The sequence below is a fragment of the Rutidosis leptorrhynchoides genome, chromosome 7, assembly GCF_046630445.1.
Source record: "Rutidosis leptorrhynchoides isolate AG116_Rl617_1_P2 chromosome 7, CSIRO_AGI_Rlap_v1, whole genome shotgun sequence".
NCBI lineage: Eukaryota > Viridiplantae > Streptophyta > Magnoliopsida > Asterales > Asteraceae > Rutidosis > Rutidosis leptorrhynchoides.
The window spans coordinates 16,167,501-16,182,195 of NC_092339.1; the positions used below are offsets into that span (position 1 = coordinate 16,167,501).

The following is a 14,695-nucleotide window of genomic DNA, read 5'->3' on the forward strand; positions in this document are numbered from 1 at the left end:
TATATATGTATATGTATATGAATTTATTTAAATATCATATATTATTTTATTTACATAATTAATCAACTCACATAATATTTTAATTTATAATAATTAATATATATATATTTATTGATATATTTATTTACACATAATGGTTCGTGAATCGTAATTGTCGAAGGTCAAATGAATATATTAAACAGTTCAGAATTTTTGAGACTCAACCTAACAGACTTTTCAGCATATTGAGAGTTTGATTTAAAATAAGTCGAAATTTTCCGGGTCGTGACAAATATAGATTGCAAAAGCAATTAAAAAGGGAGCAAATGAAACTCACCTTAGCAGCACATACAGTTGTTCATCGTAATGTGACCGAAACTCGGTATATCAAAGAATCGCAGATCTCAACGTATTAATATTGAGATTCAATATTGTAGGAAAGTACGTAGACGTAACGGAGATGATAAACACTAGGTTTTGATTCAAAAATATACCCCCGAACATTACCCATAACCTCCTTGGCAATAACCCATAATTTCCTTAGCTTTAACCCGTTTGAGAACTCGTTTTGAAAGTTACACGCTCATGACCTCGTCGTAATATTTTATGTATAATACTAATAATAACACTAATATTACAAATAATAATATTAGGATTAATAATAATAATAATAATAATAATAATAATAATAATAATAATAATAATAATAATAATAATAATAATAATAATAATAATAATAATTTAAATAATACGGAGTAAAAAGAATGAGGCAAGAAACAGAATAGATCGAGCTATTTATACATGTTTGCTGAATCTGATGCCCATGCGATCGCATGGGCTTTCAATGCAAATGCCATGCGATCGCATGGCCCGTCTGGACAGCTCACTTTCGTTTGTTTTCTTGCTTGTCGACATATTATTTAATTATATATATAATATATTTAATTTATATAATTAATTATATATTATATTAAATTCACATGCATAGTTGACTTGTAATTTTTGTTCCGATAAGTCGTACGTTGTCACTCGACTTATGTCTCGGTTCCGGTTTTTCGAACGCCCTTTCGTACGCTGAGAAAGCTAGTACTTTTCGTTTCGTGACTCGTACCTTTGTCAAAATATAAACTTAATCATTGATAACTATGTCACTCTAAGTGTAGCTTTAATCAATTAAGTGTTTTGGTTATTTGCTTCTATAAATCATCGTCTCGTAGTATATACATATACATATATATATATTTTTATTTATTTTGAAATAGCATTTTACTGTAGCACAGTTACTGTAGCAAAGTCAAATTTTACTGTAGCAATTTACTGTAGCAAAGTCAATTTCACTGTAGTAAATAGTGATTTTCGAAGACAATGTAGCATTTTGGGTACTGTAGCAATTTAGTGTTTTACTGGTTCATCTTAAACGCTTTAGTTAACTTATCTAAATATCAATCGAATCAATAAATGAATGTTACTATCGTTTACTAAATAACTTGAAATTATATATATGTATATATCTTTTTAATATACATAAATCAGTTTTTTTTTAAATACACATTGGAAGTTATTTATAATTAATTTTAATAATAAATATTTCAACTTATCATATATATTCAAATAGATATTTAAACCAATAAGTTTAATGTACGGTATCAAACAATTAATACATCGTTACATTTTCAAGTTATAGTATATGTGTATCTATTTACATATAATTGTTCGCGAATCGTCGAAAACAACCGAAGGGTATTTAAATATATAAAAGTAGTTCAAAAATTTTTAGATTCAGTTTTACAGACTTTGCTTATCGTGTCGGAAATGTTAATCATACAAAGATTAAGTTTAAATTTGGTCAAAAATTTTTGGGTTGTCACATCAAGTGCTCAACAACTTAGAATATTTTTATTAGAACGTTTATATATGAAATCTTGTGGTCTATATTTATAACACTGCCGGCATTAAACCTATATCTCACCAACTTTATGTTGACGTTTTAAGCATGTTTATTCTCAGGTGATAACTAAAAGCTTCCGCTGCAACATGTTGAATTTAAGCAAGATCTTGAGTATGCATATTTGTGTCAAAAATAAAACTGCATATCGGAGGATTTGTAATGTAAAATATGTTGGAAGTCGTATTGTTATTATCACATGTAAAGTTTGTAAGTCTAAGATTATCGCTAAACGATAATCATTATTAAGTTGTTTAAACCTTGTATTTGTAATAAAAGCTATGGTTTGTATTGTAAAAACGAATGCAGTTTTTGAAAAATGTCGCATATAGAGGTCAATACCTCGCGATGAAATCATATGTTATTGTATTCGTCCTTATGGTTAAGGTCGGGTTATGACAACGTCGCGTATCGTTTAGTACAAGTTTTCTCAGCGTACGAGTTAGCGTTCGAGAAACCGAAATCGGAACATAAGTCGAGTGACAACGTACGAGTCATCGGAACGAAAATCACAATTTAACTATGCACGTAAATATGATATAATATTTAATTAATTATAAAGATTTAATATATATATATATATATATATATATATATATATATATATATATATATATATATATATATATATATTAATAAAATTTAAAACGTGTGTGTCGGCAGCCATAAAAAAATCGAAAGTGAGTTAGCCATTGTATCCATACGATCGCATGGCTGTGACCACCAAAACCCATGCGATCGCATGGGTGGTAGGTGGGTGCAACATTCCTTTAAATATAGAACGAAATCTGCTCACAATTCATTCATCTCTCGCATTCTCAAATCCCTCTGATATATATATATATATATATATATATATATATATATATATATATATATATATATATATTTATAATAATAATAATAATAATAATAATAATTATTAAGATTAATATTACTAATATTAATCTTATTATTAATTGGTATTAGTAATATTAGTATTATTATTAGTATATACATAAAATACTACGACGAGGTCATGAGCCAATTATTCAAAACGAGTTTTTCGAGAGGGATAAAGCTAAGGAAATTATGGGTTATAGCTATGGAGGTTATGGACTTATGGGTAATGTTCGGGGTATGCTCGTGAGATCAATCTAGTATTTATCATCTCCGTTGCGTCTACGTACTTTCCTGCAATATTGAATCTCAATATTGATACGTGAGCACTCATATCCTATCTTTTATATATATTAATAGTGTATCCCTGACTAGTGCTCGAGTATATATGATTATGCATGCTTGTATGTTAAATTTCGTCGTTAGATGGTCTTGGTGAATCATGAATTTGATACACATGCCTCTGAGATAAAGTATATGATATACATGTCGTTGGAAAGGTGGCGAAAAATTAATAACTTTTCATTTAGAAAGCGTATGGTTTTGATGAACGGATTAAAAGATATCGTCAACTGAATTATCACTAATTTTAGTATTATTATTGAAAATGATTATTATTAATACTATCGTCGTTATTATTACTACTTAATAACTATTATTATTATTATTATTATTATTATTATTATTATTATTATTATTATTATTATTATTATTATTATTATTATTATTATTATTATTATTATTATTATCATTATCGTTATTAATATAAGTATTATCATTAAAAATTGTTATTGTTATTATTATTACTATCGTTATTATTATTAAGGTTAATATTAATATTATCATTATTATTATTTTTATTATCATTATCATTATAATAACTATTAGTAGTATCATTAATATTATTATAATATTTATTATTAATAGTATCATTATCATTAAAACTAATATTAATATCATCTAATTACTATGATTACTATTATTATCATTATTATGAATGCGATATAAAAAATGACAAAAAGCTATTAAACAAGTCGATTCGGAAATAATGAGTATAAGTATCATGATGAAATTAAAATATTGTAAGATATTAATTTAGAAAAATATCGTTTTCATTATTTTATCATTATTATTATTAGTAAAAGTATCATTAATATTAAAACTATCATTTTTATCAAAATAATCATTTTTAATAGAAATATCATTGTTATTAAAAAATATTATTATTATTATTATTATCATTTTAGTATTATCAATATTAAAAATTATCATTTTAAATAGAATTACTATGTTATATAAAAATATTATTATTATTATTACAGTTAATATTAAAAAGTATCATTACTGTTATCATGATTAGAATTATCATTTTATCATAATTAATATCATCATTAGTAAATATAAATATAATTATTAGTAGAATAAATAATAGTTATTATTATTACAAAATAATACAACTTTTACTTATTATTATTATTATCAATATTATTTATCAAATGAATATGTGATACAAAGATATTTTACCACATGTAATATAATTACATTAATAATACATACCACTATATTTCTATGACATTAAGGGAATTTTATAAATTTTATTACTTAAGATATATAAATGTATATTTTAAAATAAATTCTTATTATAAAAGATTTGTATTATTTACCCTAATAAAATCTGATAATATATAAAACGACTATATTTAAGTTATATAATAAACTTGTATAGAATTTGAAAGTCATTTTAGATCAAATTGACTTTTGTTGACTTTTGCATATCGATCTCGAGCATTAGGATTGTGATACACTATGACCTGACCTAACTTGTTAGACAAAGATTGACCAACATATATATATATATATATATATATATATATATATATATATATATATATATATATATATATATATATATATATCGTGAATCCGAGGCCAACCTTGCACTTGTTCAATGACGTCATATGTATTTTTACTATGAAATACAGTATTGTGAGTTTCATTACTCCCTTTTTAAATGCTTTTGCAATATATTTTTGGGACTGAGAATACATGCGCTGTTTATATAAATGATTTACGAAATAGACACAAGTAATCGAAACTATATTCTATGAAAATTAATGTCGGTTACCAGGTGTTCACCATATTAATGATTTTTATACAGATGAGTGTTCCTGTATTATAATTTTTGCAGATGAGTGTTCCTGCAGTTAACTATGAAAATTAAATCTTGTGGTCTATTAAAATTATGGAAATGATTATTATGATAAACTAATGAACTCACCAACCTTTTGGTTGACACTTGAAAGCATGTTTATTCTCAGGTATTAAAGAAATCTTCCGCTGTGCATTTGCTCATTTTAAAGATATTACTTGGAGTAATTCATGGCATATTTCAAAAGACGTTGTATTCAAGTCGTTGAGTTCAATAAAGTTTATTATTAAGTTATTGACAGATAAGGTCATTTATAGTTGAATATTATGAAATGGTATGCATGCCTGTCAACTTTCGAAATAATGAAAGTTTGTCTTTTAAAACGAATGCAATGTTTGTAAAATGTATCATATAGAGGTCAAATACCTCGCAATGTAATCATATATTATTGTATTCGTCCTTATGTATTAGGACGGATCACTTCATGTACGAGAGTAGAATAAAGAGTGAAAATTTATCCGTTTACCAATTAGTCATCTTAACATAAATACACATCTACTTTATAAGGTTGTGCACACATAACTTTGTTACGGGTTGGTATTTTGAAATTACGGGAACGTGAATTTGGTAGTTAAGTAGGTTAGGCTAGTTGACTACAAAGTCTATATATAGGTCACGGTTACCAATTAGCCCATAAATGCCTAGTGGAAGTTCGGCGTGTATTTACGTGACAATGATACTATTTTATTACTTTTTTTGCGGTCTTTAAACTCTTTTTTCAACTCTTATATATTCGATATTTAGATATTGAATAAACATCTTTAAAAACATTCGATAAGAGAAATTGTACTTCTTGAAGCTGAATTTTTATTGCTCAATATACTAAAGTTTGCATGTAATACGGAGTAATAAATTCAAACTTCAGTTATAGTAAATATGTTAATCGTAATTAAAAGAATGCTTTGAATTTTAGTAAGTATGTTTAAATTTAAATGTATGTATTTTTATATTATTTTATTGAAACCTTAATAATTGTCATTGTAACTTTTCTATACGTGATATCATACTCGAGTCACCTAGGTCGTTGGGACCTAGTTTAACATTTTAACTAAGATTTAACTGCCAAAACGAGTATACGGATAAATGGATAAGGCTTTCCCTATCAACGCTATTCATGAAATGGAAGTATTTTTTTCTAATAATATGCAACTTATATGGATATTTTCTGATCATTTTTGACCCTTTTCATTAACCACCTAAATTATGCTTCTAGTTAAATTTGAAGTTATTACAGGGTTAAGAAAATGGGGGCTTCAACCACTCACCAATCTTGGATGGTTCATATTTAATGCCAAATATTTCTATAAGACTATATATAACAGTCTGTCAGTTTGAAGCGTTAGATGAGGTGTAATCAACATGGCAAAACTGACGAAAACTGACGAAGCTTAACGGGGCTTCAGTTGGACTTGTGACGCAAAAACAAAAACTCGTCAATTTTGATTCTACCCAATCAGTGATTTGCCAGATTTAATTAAAATATATTTGTTATTATTTATTTATTTATTTCATTCAATTTTCAATCAGATTGTACCACATCATCCTACCTAATATTTGACACAAAAAACTGACACACGGTTGAAAATGTCAGTGACATATCACATGCAAATATTTCCTTGTATAAATTGAGATTTGCACATTTGACATAAAGCTCCATCAGTGTATTACAGCATTTTTTCGGGTGTATCTCTTGTGACTGCACTATAACTTTGCAGTAGTTTTCGGGTGTACTATATATTTTTTCGTGGTTTAATGAAATTTTTTGCCTTTCGAAAAAAAAAAGCTCCATCAGTGTATTAGGTCCTCTTTGAGAGTGTATAAAGGTGATGTTGGACATGTTTCATATGTTGAGTAAATTATGAGCTCACTCTTTGTCATTGGAAAGAGGAACCTGTAAATGAACATTCGGATTATTTTTCTAATACAATGATTGCATGTAAATTTACAATAACCCAAATTTTTGGTGTATTGTTTATACTTAGTTATTTTTGCCAATCTCTCCTTATCTGCATAATGATGTGCGCAATGCAGGAGTGTTGCAGAACAATTTGTGTTTCAAATTGTCAAAATGTTATAAACGGGTCATGAACGTGTTACCCTGGTAATTTCCCTGATCTTGCCCCAGTGAATCATCGGTGAAGTGTCTACAAGAACCCTTGATCACTTTCGATATAGTAAAGTGCGTTGAGTAGTCCACATAGATAACATGAGCCAATAATATATTTTCTAAAATTTTCAGATTTTTTTTAAATATAGTATTAAGTATTACTAGTATTTTATTATACAAAAATAATTACAAAGTTTGGTGATCCAAGGCATCGAATTACAGGAAACCCTTCTTTTAATGGACGTGAACTAGTACTTCGTAGCTGCATCTTGGTTCTGTACCAAATGGATCTAAAAAGAAGCACTAACTGCTGTAATATGCCTGAAAATGCACAAGTTAGCATGTTGGTAAGTTTGAACTATTTAACATGTTTCCTTTTTAAGTTATTTGTCCTCTCTTTGCTTTTGTATCATTTATCAGCCAAATGTAGAGCTAGCACAATGGGTGACAATTTCGACCCATTTACTTATTAGCGGGTAGGTTTGGATAATGTTTCATCTATAATATGTAAATTTAATTGTATAATTGTTTACTTAGGTATAGAAACATACCAGTACAGGAGCCAATGGCTAATATAGTTTGATATAGTTTAGTCATCCATGTTCTTCATATACTCTTTTGAAAGTTTGCTTTCCATTATCAGCTGCTGTTCTTTGATAAGTGAATACCCAGATTCAAGTAAAGCTTCCACCGTTTGCTGATCAATCAAACCATATTACACGATAATATTCAGAATCCAACAGTCTTCAGCATAACTATTTTTTCTTTTTTTCTTTTAATCTAATCTAATCTTAATAAATATAACATGAAAGTATGAAACTGATTACTTGAAGGCTAACTAAATTAGGCAACAAGATTGTAACATACCTTTGGGGGTACAAATACAGGAAGATTTTCATCCTTTTTCCGCCTGAGTAGTTTACTTCCAAGAACTTCAGGACCACCGATATCATTGACCCACTACAAAAATCAAACTTTTATGACCCATTTCCATTATAGCTAATTTTCTGATTTTTTGACCCGTTAGAGGTAAAGAATAACCCGAATGTACCCATAGAAGTCCAACGCTGAGATGTCATACTGACTTATTTTTATTATATAGCAAAGAAAGTGCAGTAACTACCTTCAAGATTGAGTTGTCATATGTTCTTGACCTAAGGGCTCCATAAAAGTCCAAAGCTGCCAATAGATATAAAATAATACATATCATAAATCATAATATACAAATTTTTTGATAACCAGAATTGATTATAAGGCAAAAGATTGTGCTATGTGCTTACCTTGATTAGGAAATGTTTTGACTACGCTTATAACATCATTCTTTGATAACCCATCTTTCTCATACATTCTGTTAACAATATTTATGATATCGTCGATGTTAGGCTGCCTGCTCCACAAACAACATTGCAGTATAAATAATCTAAATATTACAAATATAATATTAGAGTAGAAAAGTTGAATTGCACCAGTAGAATTTGTCCATACGTCCATCACGAACCAAAGGAGCGTACAATGTTGAAAAATCATTTCCAGTAACAATAATTGGAACTCTATTTGTAATATCTGATGCTCGCCAATCTTGTCCAACACTAACTCTTGTAGGATTATCTGACAAATTCATCAATGTACCAACAACTATTTGATTGTTGACAGTCATCTGAGTGTTTCCTAAATAATGAAAAAATATCATGAATAAGGCGTACGGATATAAGAAAATAAAATGCCTGTTGATTATTGCAAATGTATGAATAATATCAAACATAGTGAATCAGATACTAACGTGACACAAAATTTTCATCCAATCAGATTTCATAATCCAATATAAATTGTAGCTCACCGAATCTACCAAGACCCGCATCAATATCATTGATCACCAAACAGCTCATTTTCCCCTGAAGACCAAAAAAAAAAAAAAAAAAAAAAACAGAATATATAATTATCTATTAATTGTGAATAAATGATACTTAGACTTGAGACTCAAAAGATAAATTTGGAAAATGCACAAACACGTGACTACAGAATAGTTAAAGCTATGAACCTGAGTTTGAACCACTTGAGATGCAGTACGATAACGATCACGTATCAGTCTTCCTGGTTCCCCTATGAAAAGGTAAAAAAAATTGATTATTCATATCACAATTACTCAGATCTTCTCTTGATATAAAAGAATCAACTACATTTAGAGGTGGCAAATTTGACCCACTTGTTAATGAATCAGCTACTTTTGCAATTACAGTATGCATGTGCAACTATGTTTAAACCTTTCATAAATATATTACCTGCTCTCTCTGATTCCAACTCTCCAGCAGACATAATCACAGGCAAAACTCCCATGGCTTGGAAAATAAGTTCAGTTTGAAATGTCTTCCCTTGCCCTTTTCCTCCCCAAATGCCTGTTAAAAGAGATACAACGGTTCACGTATCAACTCATACTCAGAAAAAAGACATTTTATTCATGATGTTTTAATAAGATTTACCTAGAATTAAGGGAACTTTGGTATTAAGAATATCAGCGAGATAGTTCTTTGCGATGTGGACCACTGCAGAAGTTGATAGACAAATGAGTGTTCAAGAAATTTATATATCATGATAGTATATATACATGTAGCACAATAACAATATGTGACAATGGTTTCCAAGTGAAAAGTTCAGCATCTTGAACATGAACAGATCAACACAACTTACCAACTTTATCCTGTAAAAAAAATACATGACAAAATGTTAATAGTGGAAGTATGATTGCAAGTAATACAGTATGAAGAATAACATGTCATTATAGTGTACCATGAAAAGGGGGGCAATGTAATAATCACCCTGGAGGTACTCAAATGACCTGGTTACTTTTTGGCGGTAATCAAACACAATATCAGCTGCAATGCAATTAAAAAAAAAAACAATAATAAGAATCTCAACCTCAATTTTCACGTTGATGCAAAATTAAACAAATGGCTGAATGGTGTATGAAATGTGAGATTCAATCAATCATGTGACTATCTTATATCAGTTTTTCAGGCATGACTTTAAATTTTTATTTAAGGTAGAGCAGTCAAAAATAGTATTTGTAGATATCACAAAAACACACAATATTCTAACATCAAGGTCATAACTTGCAATGTTTATAGAATCACATCAGATTCAGATAATTGATAATTCAAATGTGCTCATTATTAATTATTAATATTAATTAAATCACATAAAAAAATAGAAGATAAAAAATGACGTCATACAATCTTTCCCGAGGAAATCTCCGGTGAATAAATCATCAATAACACCAGCCCTAGCTCCAACTGCTATATTCATATTCTCAGACTCTTTACCAAGCCTATACAAGTAATCATTTCCCTCCGCATCCTTCGTCTCCCACGACGATTGCTCCGATAATCTCTTCTTTTTGCCGCCAGTTTCTACCGGCACTCCGCCATCGCTGTTCGAGTCGCTGGAAGTAGCAATTGAACGGATAACAAACTGAGACAGTTTGTTATGAATTGATAGAGATGATTGAAAGAGGGATGAGGTTTTGCAATTGAATTTGGGGAAATTGGATAGTGATGAGAGATCGGTGGCTTTGAAGTTGCAATGAAACGCCATTGATTTTGTTATAATTTATTTTTTCCTTTTCTTGTTTGTAAAATGAGTTTATGGTTCCTGACGTTATCGTTAAAATTCAGTTTGGAGTGCTTGGCGCCACATACACAAACAATCAATCCATCAATTACTCGTTTTAATATAATTTCTTTTTAGAAAAAACACATTATAAATAGGGCAAAATGCTTAAAAAGTAATATTTAATCCATGTGTTTTTCATATTTAGCTCAAACCATCCCTCCCACTCAAAACCTGCAAAAACCATCCTTAAATTGGTTTTCATGTCCCAAACTAGTCCCTCCCACTAATTGTCACTAACAGGTGCGTGCTTTCTGTATCAATTATGATCAATGGGCAAACAAGTAAATATTGGCAGCAACTACCTCTAATATCTTTGCAAAATCTAACATATCCGAAAATAGAAGTTGCTTTAACTATTTGGTATTCAATTAGTTGTGTTAATAGGACAATCAAACCTTATATATATCTGAATAGAAGACTGCAGCTAACTATTTGGGCCCAAGAGTGCTTTGAATGTCGACTTCCACAATGTAAGAAGAAAGGAAATTCACATACAACGTCGTATTACGGTATATACTCGGAAACAAATTAAATTGCAGAATATTTGGATCATGTCCTCTATAACTAACAAACTTTGCACTATTAATAATGCTTCCGTTTTTCAAAGCACCGCCCATAAAACTCACGTGCTTTCGGTGTTGCCGGTCTGTTGAAGTCAACTTAAACTTGAATTTAACTGCAGCTGCGGGTACGTTTCGGAGGTCAACAATCTGCCATGAAATGTATAAATTGTCACGAAGAAACTGACAATCGTCACATATTATAACTATGGTGGGGGTCCCTTGAGCTGTTTTGACATGAAAATTTTCCAAAAGTGAAAAGTGGTACGGTTTGATAGTCGATGAAACTGGGATTGTCGGTGACTATATTACTAAGACCTTGGAGATTGGAACAGCTCATGCTAGAGACGGTTGTTATATTGAATTCCATATCGTTATGGAAGGAAGCTAAGTCAAGTGCATTTGTTGCTACGACACCGTGTATCTCGAGGGTCTCCCCATTGATATAACTTGGTAAAGCAACCTGTAATTTTAAGGAAATAATACATGAAATTTGACCAATTGTTAGTTAAATTTAGTTAAAACTATTAGAAATAATGTAGTGTAACTGATAACTGATGTATCTTTTCGTTCTAATCTTCAATGACTGTATTTGTCTAATTTTTATGGAAATAAACAAATCTGGGATATAAATATGAAATTATATGGAAACTTGTAGACGATCTAGGACCTTAGATTAAACGTTAAACCTAGAATAAGGGCGGAAAACAATAAACTAGGATGAATCGAATACGAGTTTCACTTTGGGATCAATCTAACCAACAATATGTTGATATAATCAACGCCTAGATGATTGTATTCGGTTGGGGTATGGTCTGGGACAATAGTAACAGCGAAATACGACGGCTAGGGTGTATAGGGTGTGTAAACTAACAATGTAACCCAACACCCGTATTTATATAAAGTTACATCGACCATCGGCCGGTGGTCTCTGACCTATGGCCGGTGGTGATAGTCCCTCGACCGATGGTAGAGACCATCGGTCGATGGTCTAAGCTGCCAACCAAACAGCTCGAACCATTTTACGTCATTGCTTAATCAATTCAAACACACAGTATCAATGACAATGTTTATACACGACTGAAATGTAAACGATAATACAAATAGAACTTATTACCTCATAGAACTCTGGATTATGCACCAACAAACTCCCCCTAAGACCTAGTTCTATATCAAAAGTCTTCAGTCGTCAACCAATTCATTCGTACGGATCGATTACCATGTTGTTTGTGATGACCCGGGAATTTTCGACCAAATTTAAACTTGAATCTTAATTGATTTCGACATAATAAGCTAAGTCTGTAATGTTGAGTCTTAAAAATCATTGAACTATTTCATAAAATCATTTGACCTTTGACTACGCCGACGATTCACGAACATTTGAGTATAAATAAAAATGTAGATATATATATAAATTCTAGATATAAGTAGTATTATATATACTGTAATATATAAATATTAACGATTCATTAGATTGCGTAATTGATAGATATGATATTATAAATGGTAATATATCATATGTAATTACCAGCCAAAGTATAATTACTATATTATTATCACTATTTACATTACTAATAATTGTATCATTAATACTATTATATAAAGTATGTACATATATATGAAATATGATATATATATAAAATATTATTATTATTATCAGTATCATTGTTATTATTAATAACATTAGTATAATTAGTATTATTGTTAATAACAAAATTATTGTTATATAGTTCATAATAATAATTATTAGTAATGATATTATTATTATTACAATTAAATTTGTATTACTATTATTTATAAATATTAAAAAGTATTATTATTGTGATGACATTTGTTAACAAGTGTAATTATAATCTATAAACATAGATATTATTGTAATAATAATTAAAAGTATAACTTAGTAATAATTTAAATGTTAATGGTTATTATTATTATTAAAAATTTCATTTTTTAACATTGTTATTAAAAATCATCATATTATTGTTATTAACATTTCTATTATTACTAATAATATTAATAGTATTATTAATATTAAAATGTTATTTTATTTTGTATATTTAATAATTATTAATAAAAATAATATATATACACAAACTGACTATCACGCATTTAACTTATCAGATTATTTTTTTTCTTTATTTCTGTTCCATCCGTGAAGACTTGTCGACTGCACCATTAAGATAAGTCAATAAATCCTAACAGGTGATTGATAATCAGTCATTCAATTCTTCTACTTTCATTATCAATTTACATCCACAATTATCTATTGAATTAAGAGAAAAAAAAAAAAACAACAGATGAAGAAACAGGTTCTGTTTTGTACGTATTTTTTTTCTCAAATATTGATTTCGAACGATTTTGCAAAATATAAAAATACAGTTACATGAGGATTTAATTACTCAAACTATCTGCAAATGTTGGGTTTCTAATTCGTCAAAACGAATGCGAATTCTCAAGTCAAAGTTTCGTTTCAAAAAGTCAAATGTATGAACAATCATCAAATTCGAGTTCATACAGTTGTTTTAAGTTAAATTGATGTTTGATAAAGTTTTTAGGATTGATTTGAAATACATTTCGTGTTTTAACTTTTGTCCAATACGTTCGTGAAATCAAAACTCATTTTTTTTAACTCCGAACAGCAACAGCGATGATGGATATGTTTTTTTTTTTAATTTTTTTTTCTTTTCTTTTGTTTGGATAATCAAGAACCACTTTATAGGCTATGATTGTTTACAAGTCCTAAATAACATCATAATTTTCGTTATTAAAATTCCCTGGATCGACTAGTGCTGTGAGGAAGAAGGAGTGAAGAGACAGAATATGCATTTAAATATATACGGGCTGGACATTAAAACAGAAAAGCAATACACAGATCATTGGTTAGGAGTGTTTCGGTTTAACGAGGGGTCGGGGGTTTGAGTCTTGGCAATAGCGTTCCATTCTTTTTGAGGTCTATTTGATATGAGGTAGTTCTTATTTTTAAGTTATTATTATTATTATTATTGTTATTGTTATTAGTACAAGTATTATAATGATTGGTATTACTATTATTATTACTAGTATATGTAGGATTACTATTATTATTATTATTATTATTATTATTATTATTATTATGATTATTATTATTATTACTACTATGATTATTATTATTATTGTTATTTTTAGTATTATAGTAATTATTATTATTAATATCATAGTCACAAGTATTATGAGCATTACTAATGTTATTATTATTATCACTATTGTAGATATTATCAGTACTAGTATTACTATTATTAACATTATTACCAAAAGTAACGTTATCTTCAAATCTGTCGTTTTTGTTAAAACTAATATTATCATTAGTATTA

General features: G+C 28.8%; 1 protein-coding gene across 1 annotated transcript; it reads right to left on the reverse strand.

Annotated features, from left to right (window-relative positions):
• Positions 1 to 7,159: 7,159 nt before the first annotated feature.
• On the reverse strand, positions 7,160 to 10,806 carry LOC139857538 (ribulose bisphosphate carboxylase/oxygenase activase, chloroplastic). Its single transcript, XM_071846347.1, has 13 exons — positions 10,347 to 10,806; positions 9,904 to 9,989; positions 9,805 to 9,814; positions 9,597 to 9,659; positions 9,399 to 9,512; positions 9,158 to 9,219; positions 8,957 to 9,011; positions 8,586 to 8,787; positions 8,400 to 8,506; positions 8,243 to 8,298; positions 7,987 to 8,079; positions 7,671 to 7,816; positions 7,160 to 7,440 (listed from the first exon to the last, which is right to left on the reverse strand). Exons 1-12 carry the CDS (start codon positions 10,705 to 10,707, stop codon positions 7,709 to 7,711), a joined length of 1,317 nt encoding a protein of 438 aa, XP_071702448.1. The 5' UTR covers positions 10,708 to 10,806; the 3' UTR covers positions 7,160 to 7,440; positions 7,671 to 7,708.
• Between the last annotated feature and the right edge of the window lie 3,889 nt (positions 10,807 to 14,695).

Bases quoted from the DNA above. Each gene is read 5' to 3' on its own strand.
- LOC139857538 (XM_071846347.1), bottom strand. From the start codon at position 10,707: ATGGCGTTTCATTGCAACTTCAAAGCCACCGATCTCTCATCACTATCC. The intron at 8,507-8,585 runs GTGCAATTCAAC...TTTGTGGAGCAG, and splicing joins CGTATGGACAAATTCTACTG to GCAGCCTAACATCGACGATA. The intron at 7,817-7,986 runs GTATGTTACAAT...TTGATTGATCAG, and splicing joins CTGTATTTGTACCCCCAAAG to CAAACGGTGGAAGCTTTACT.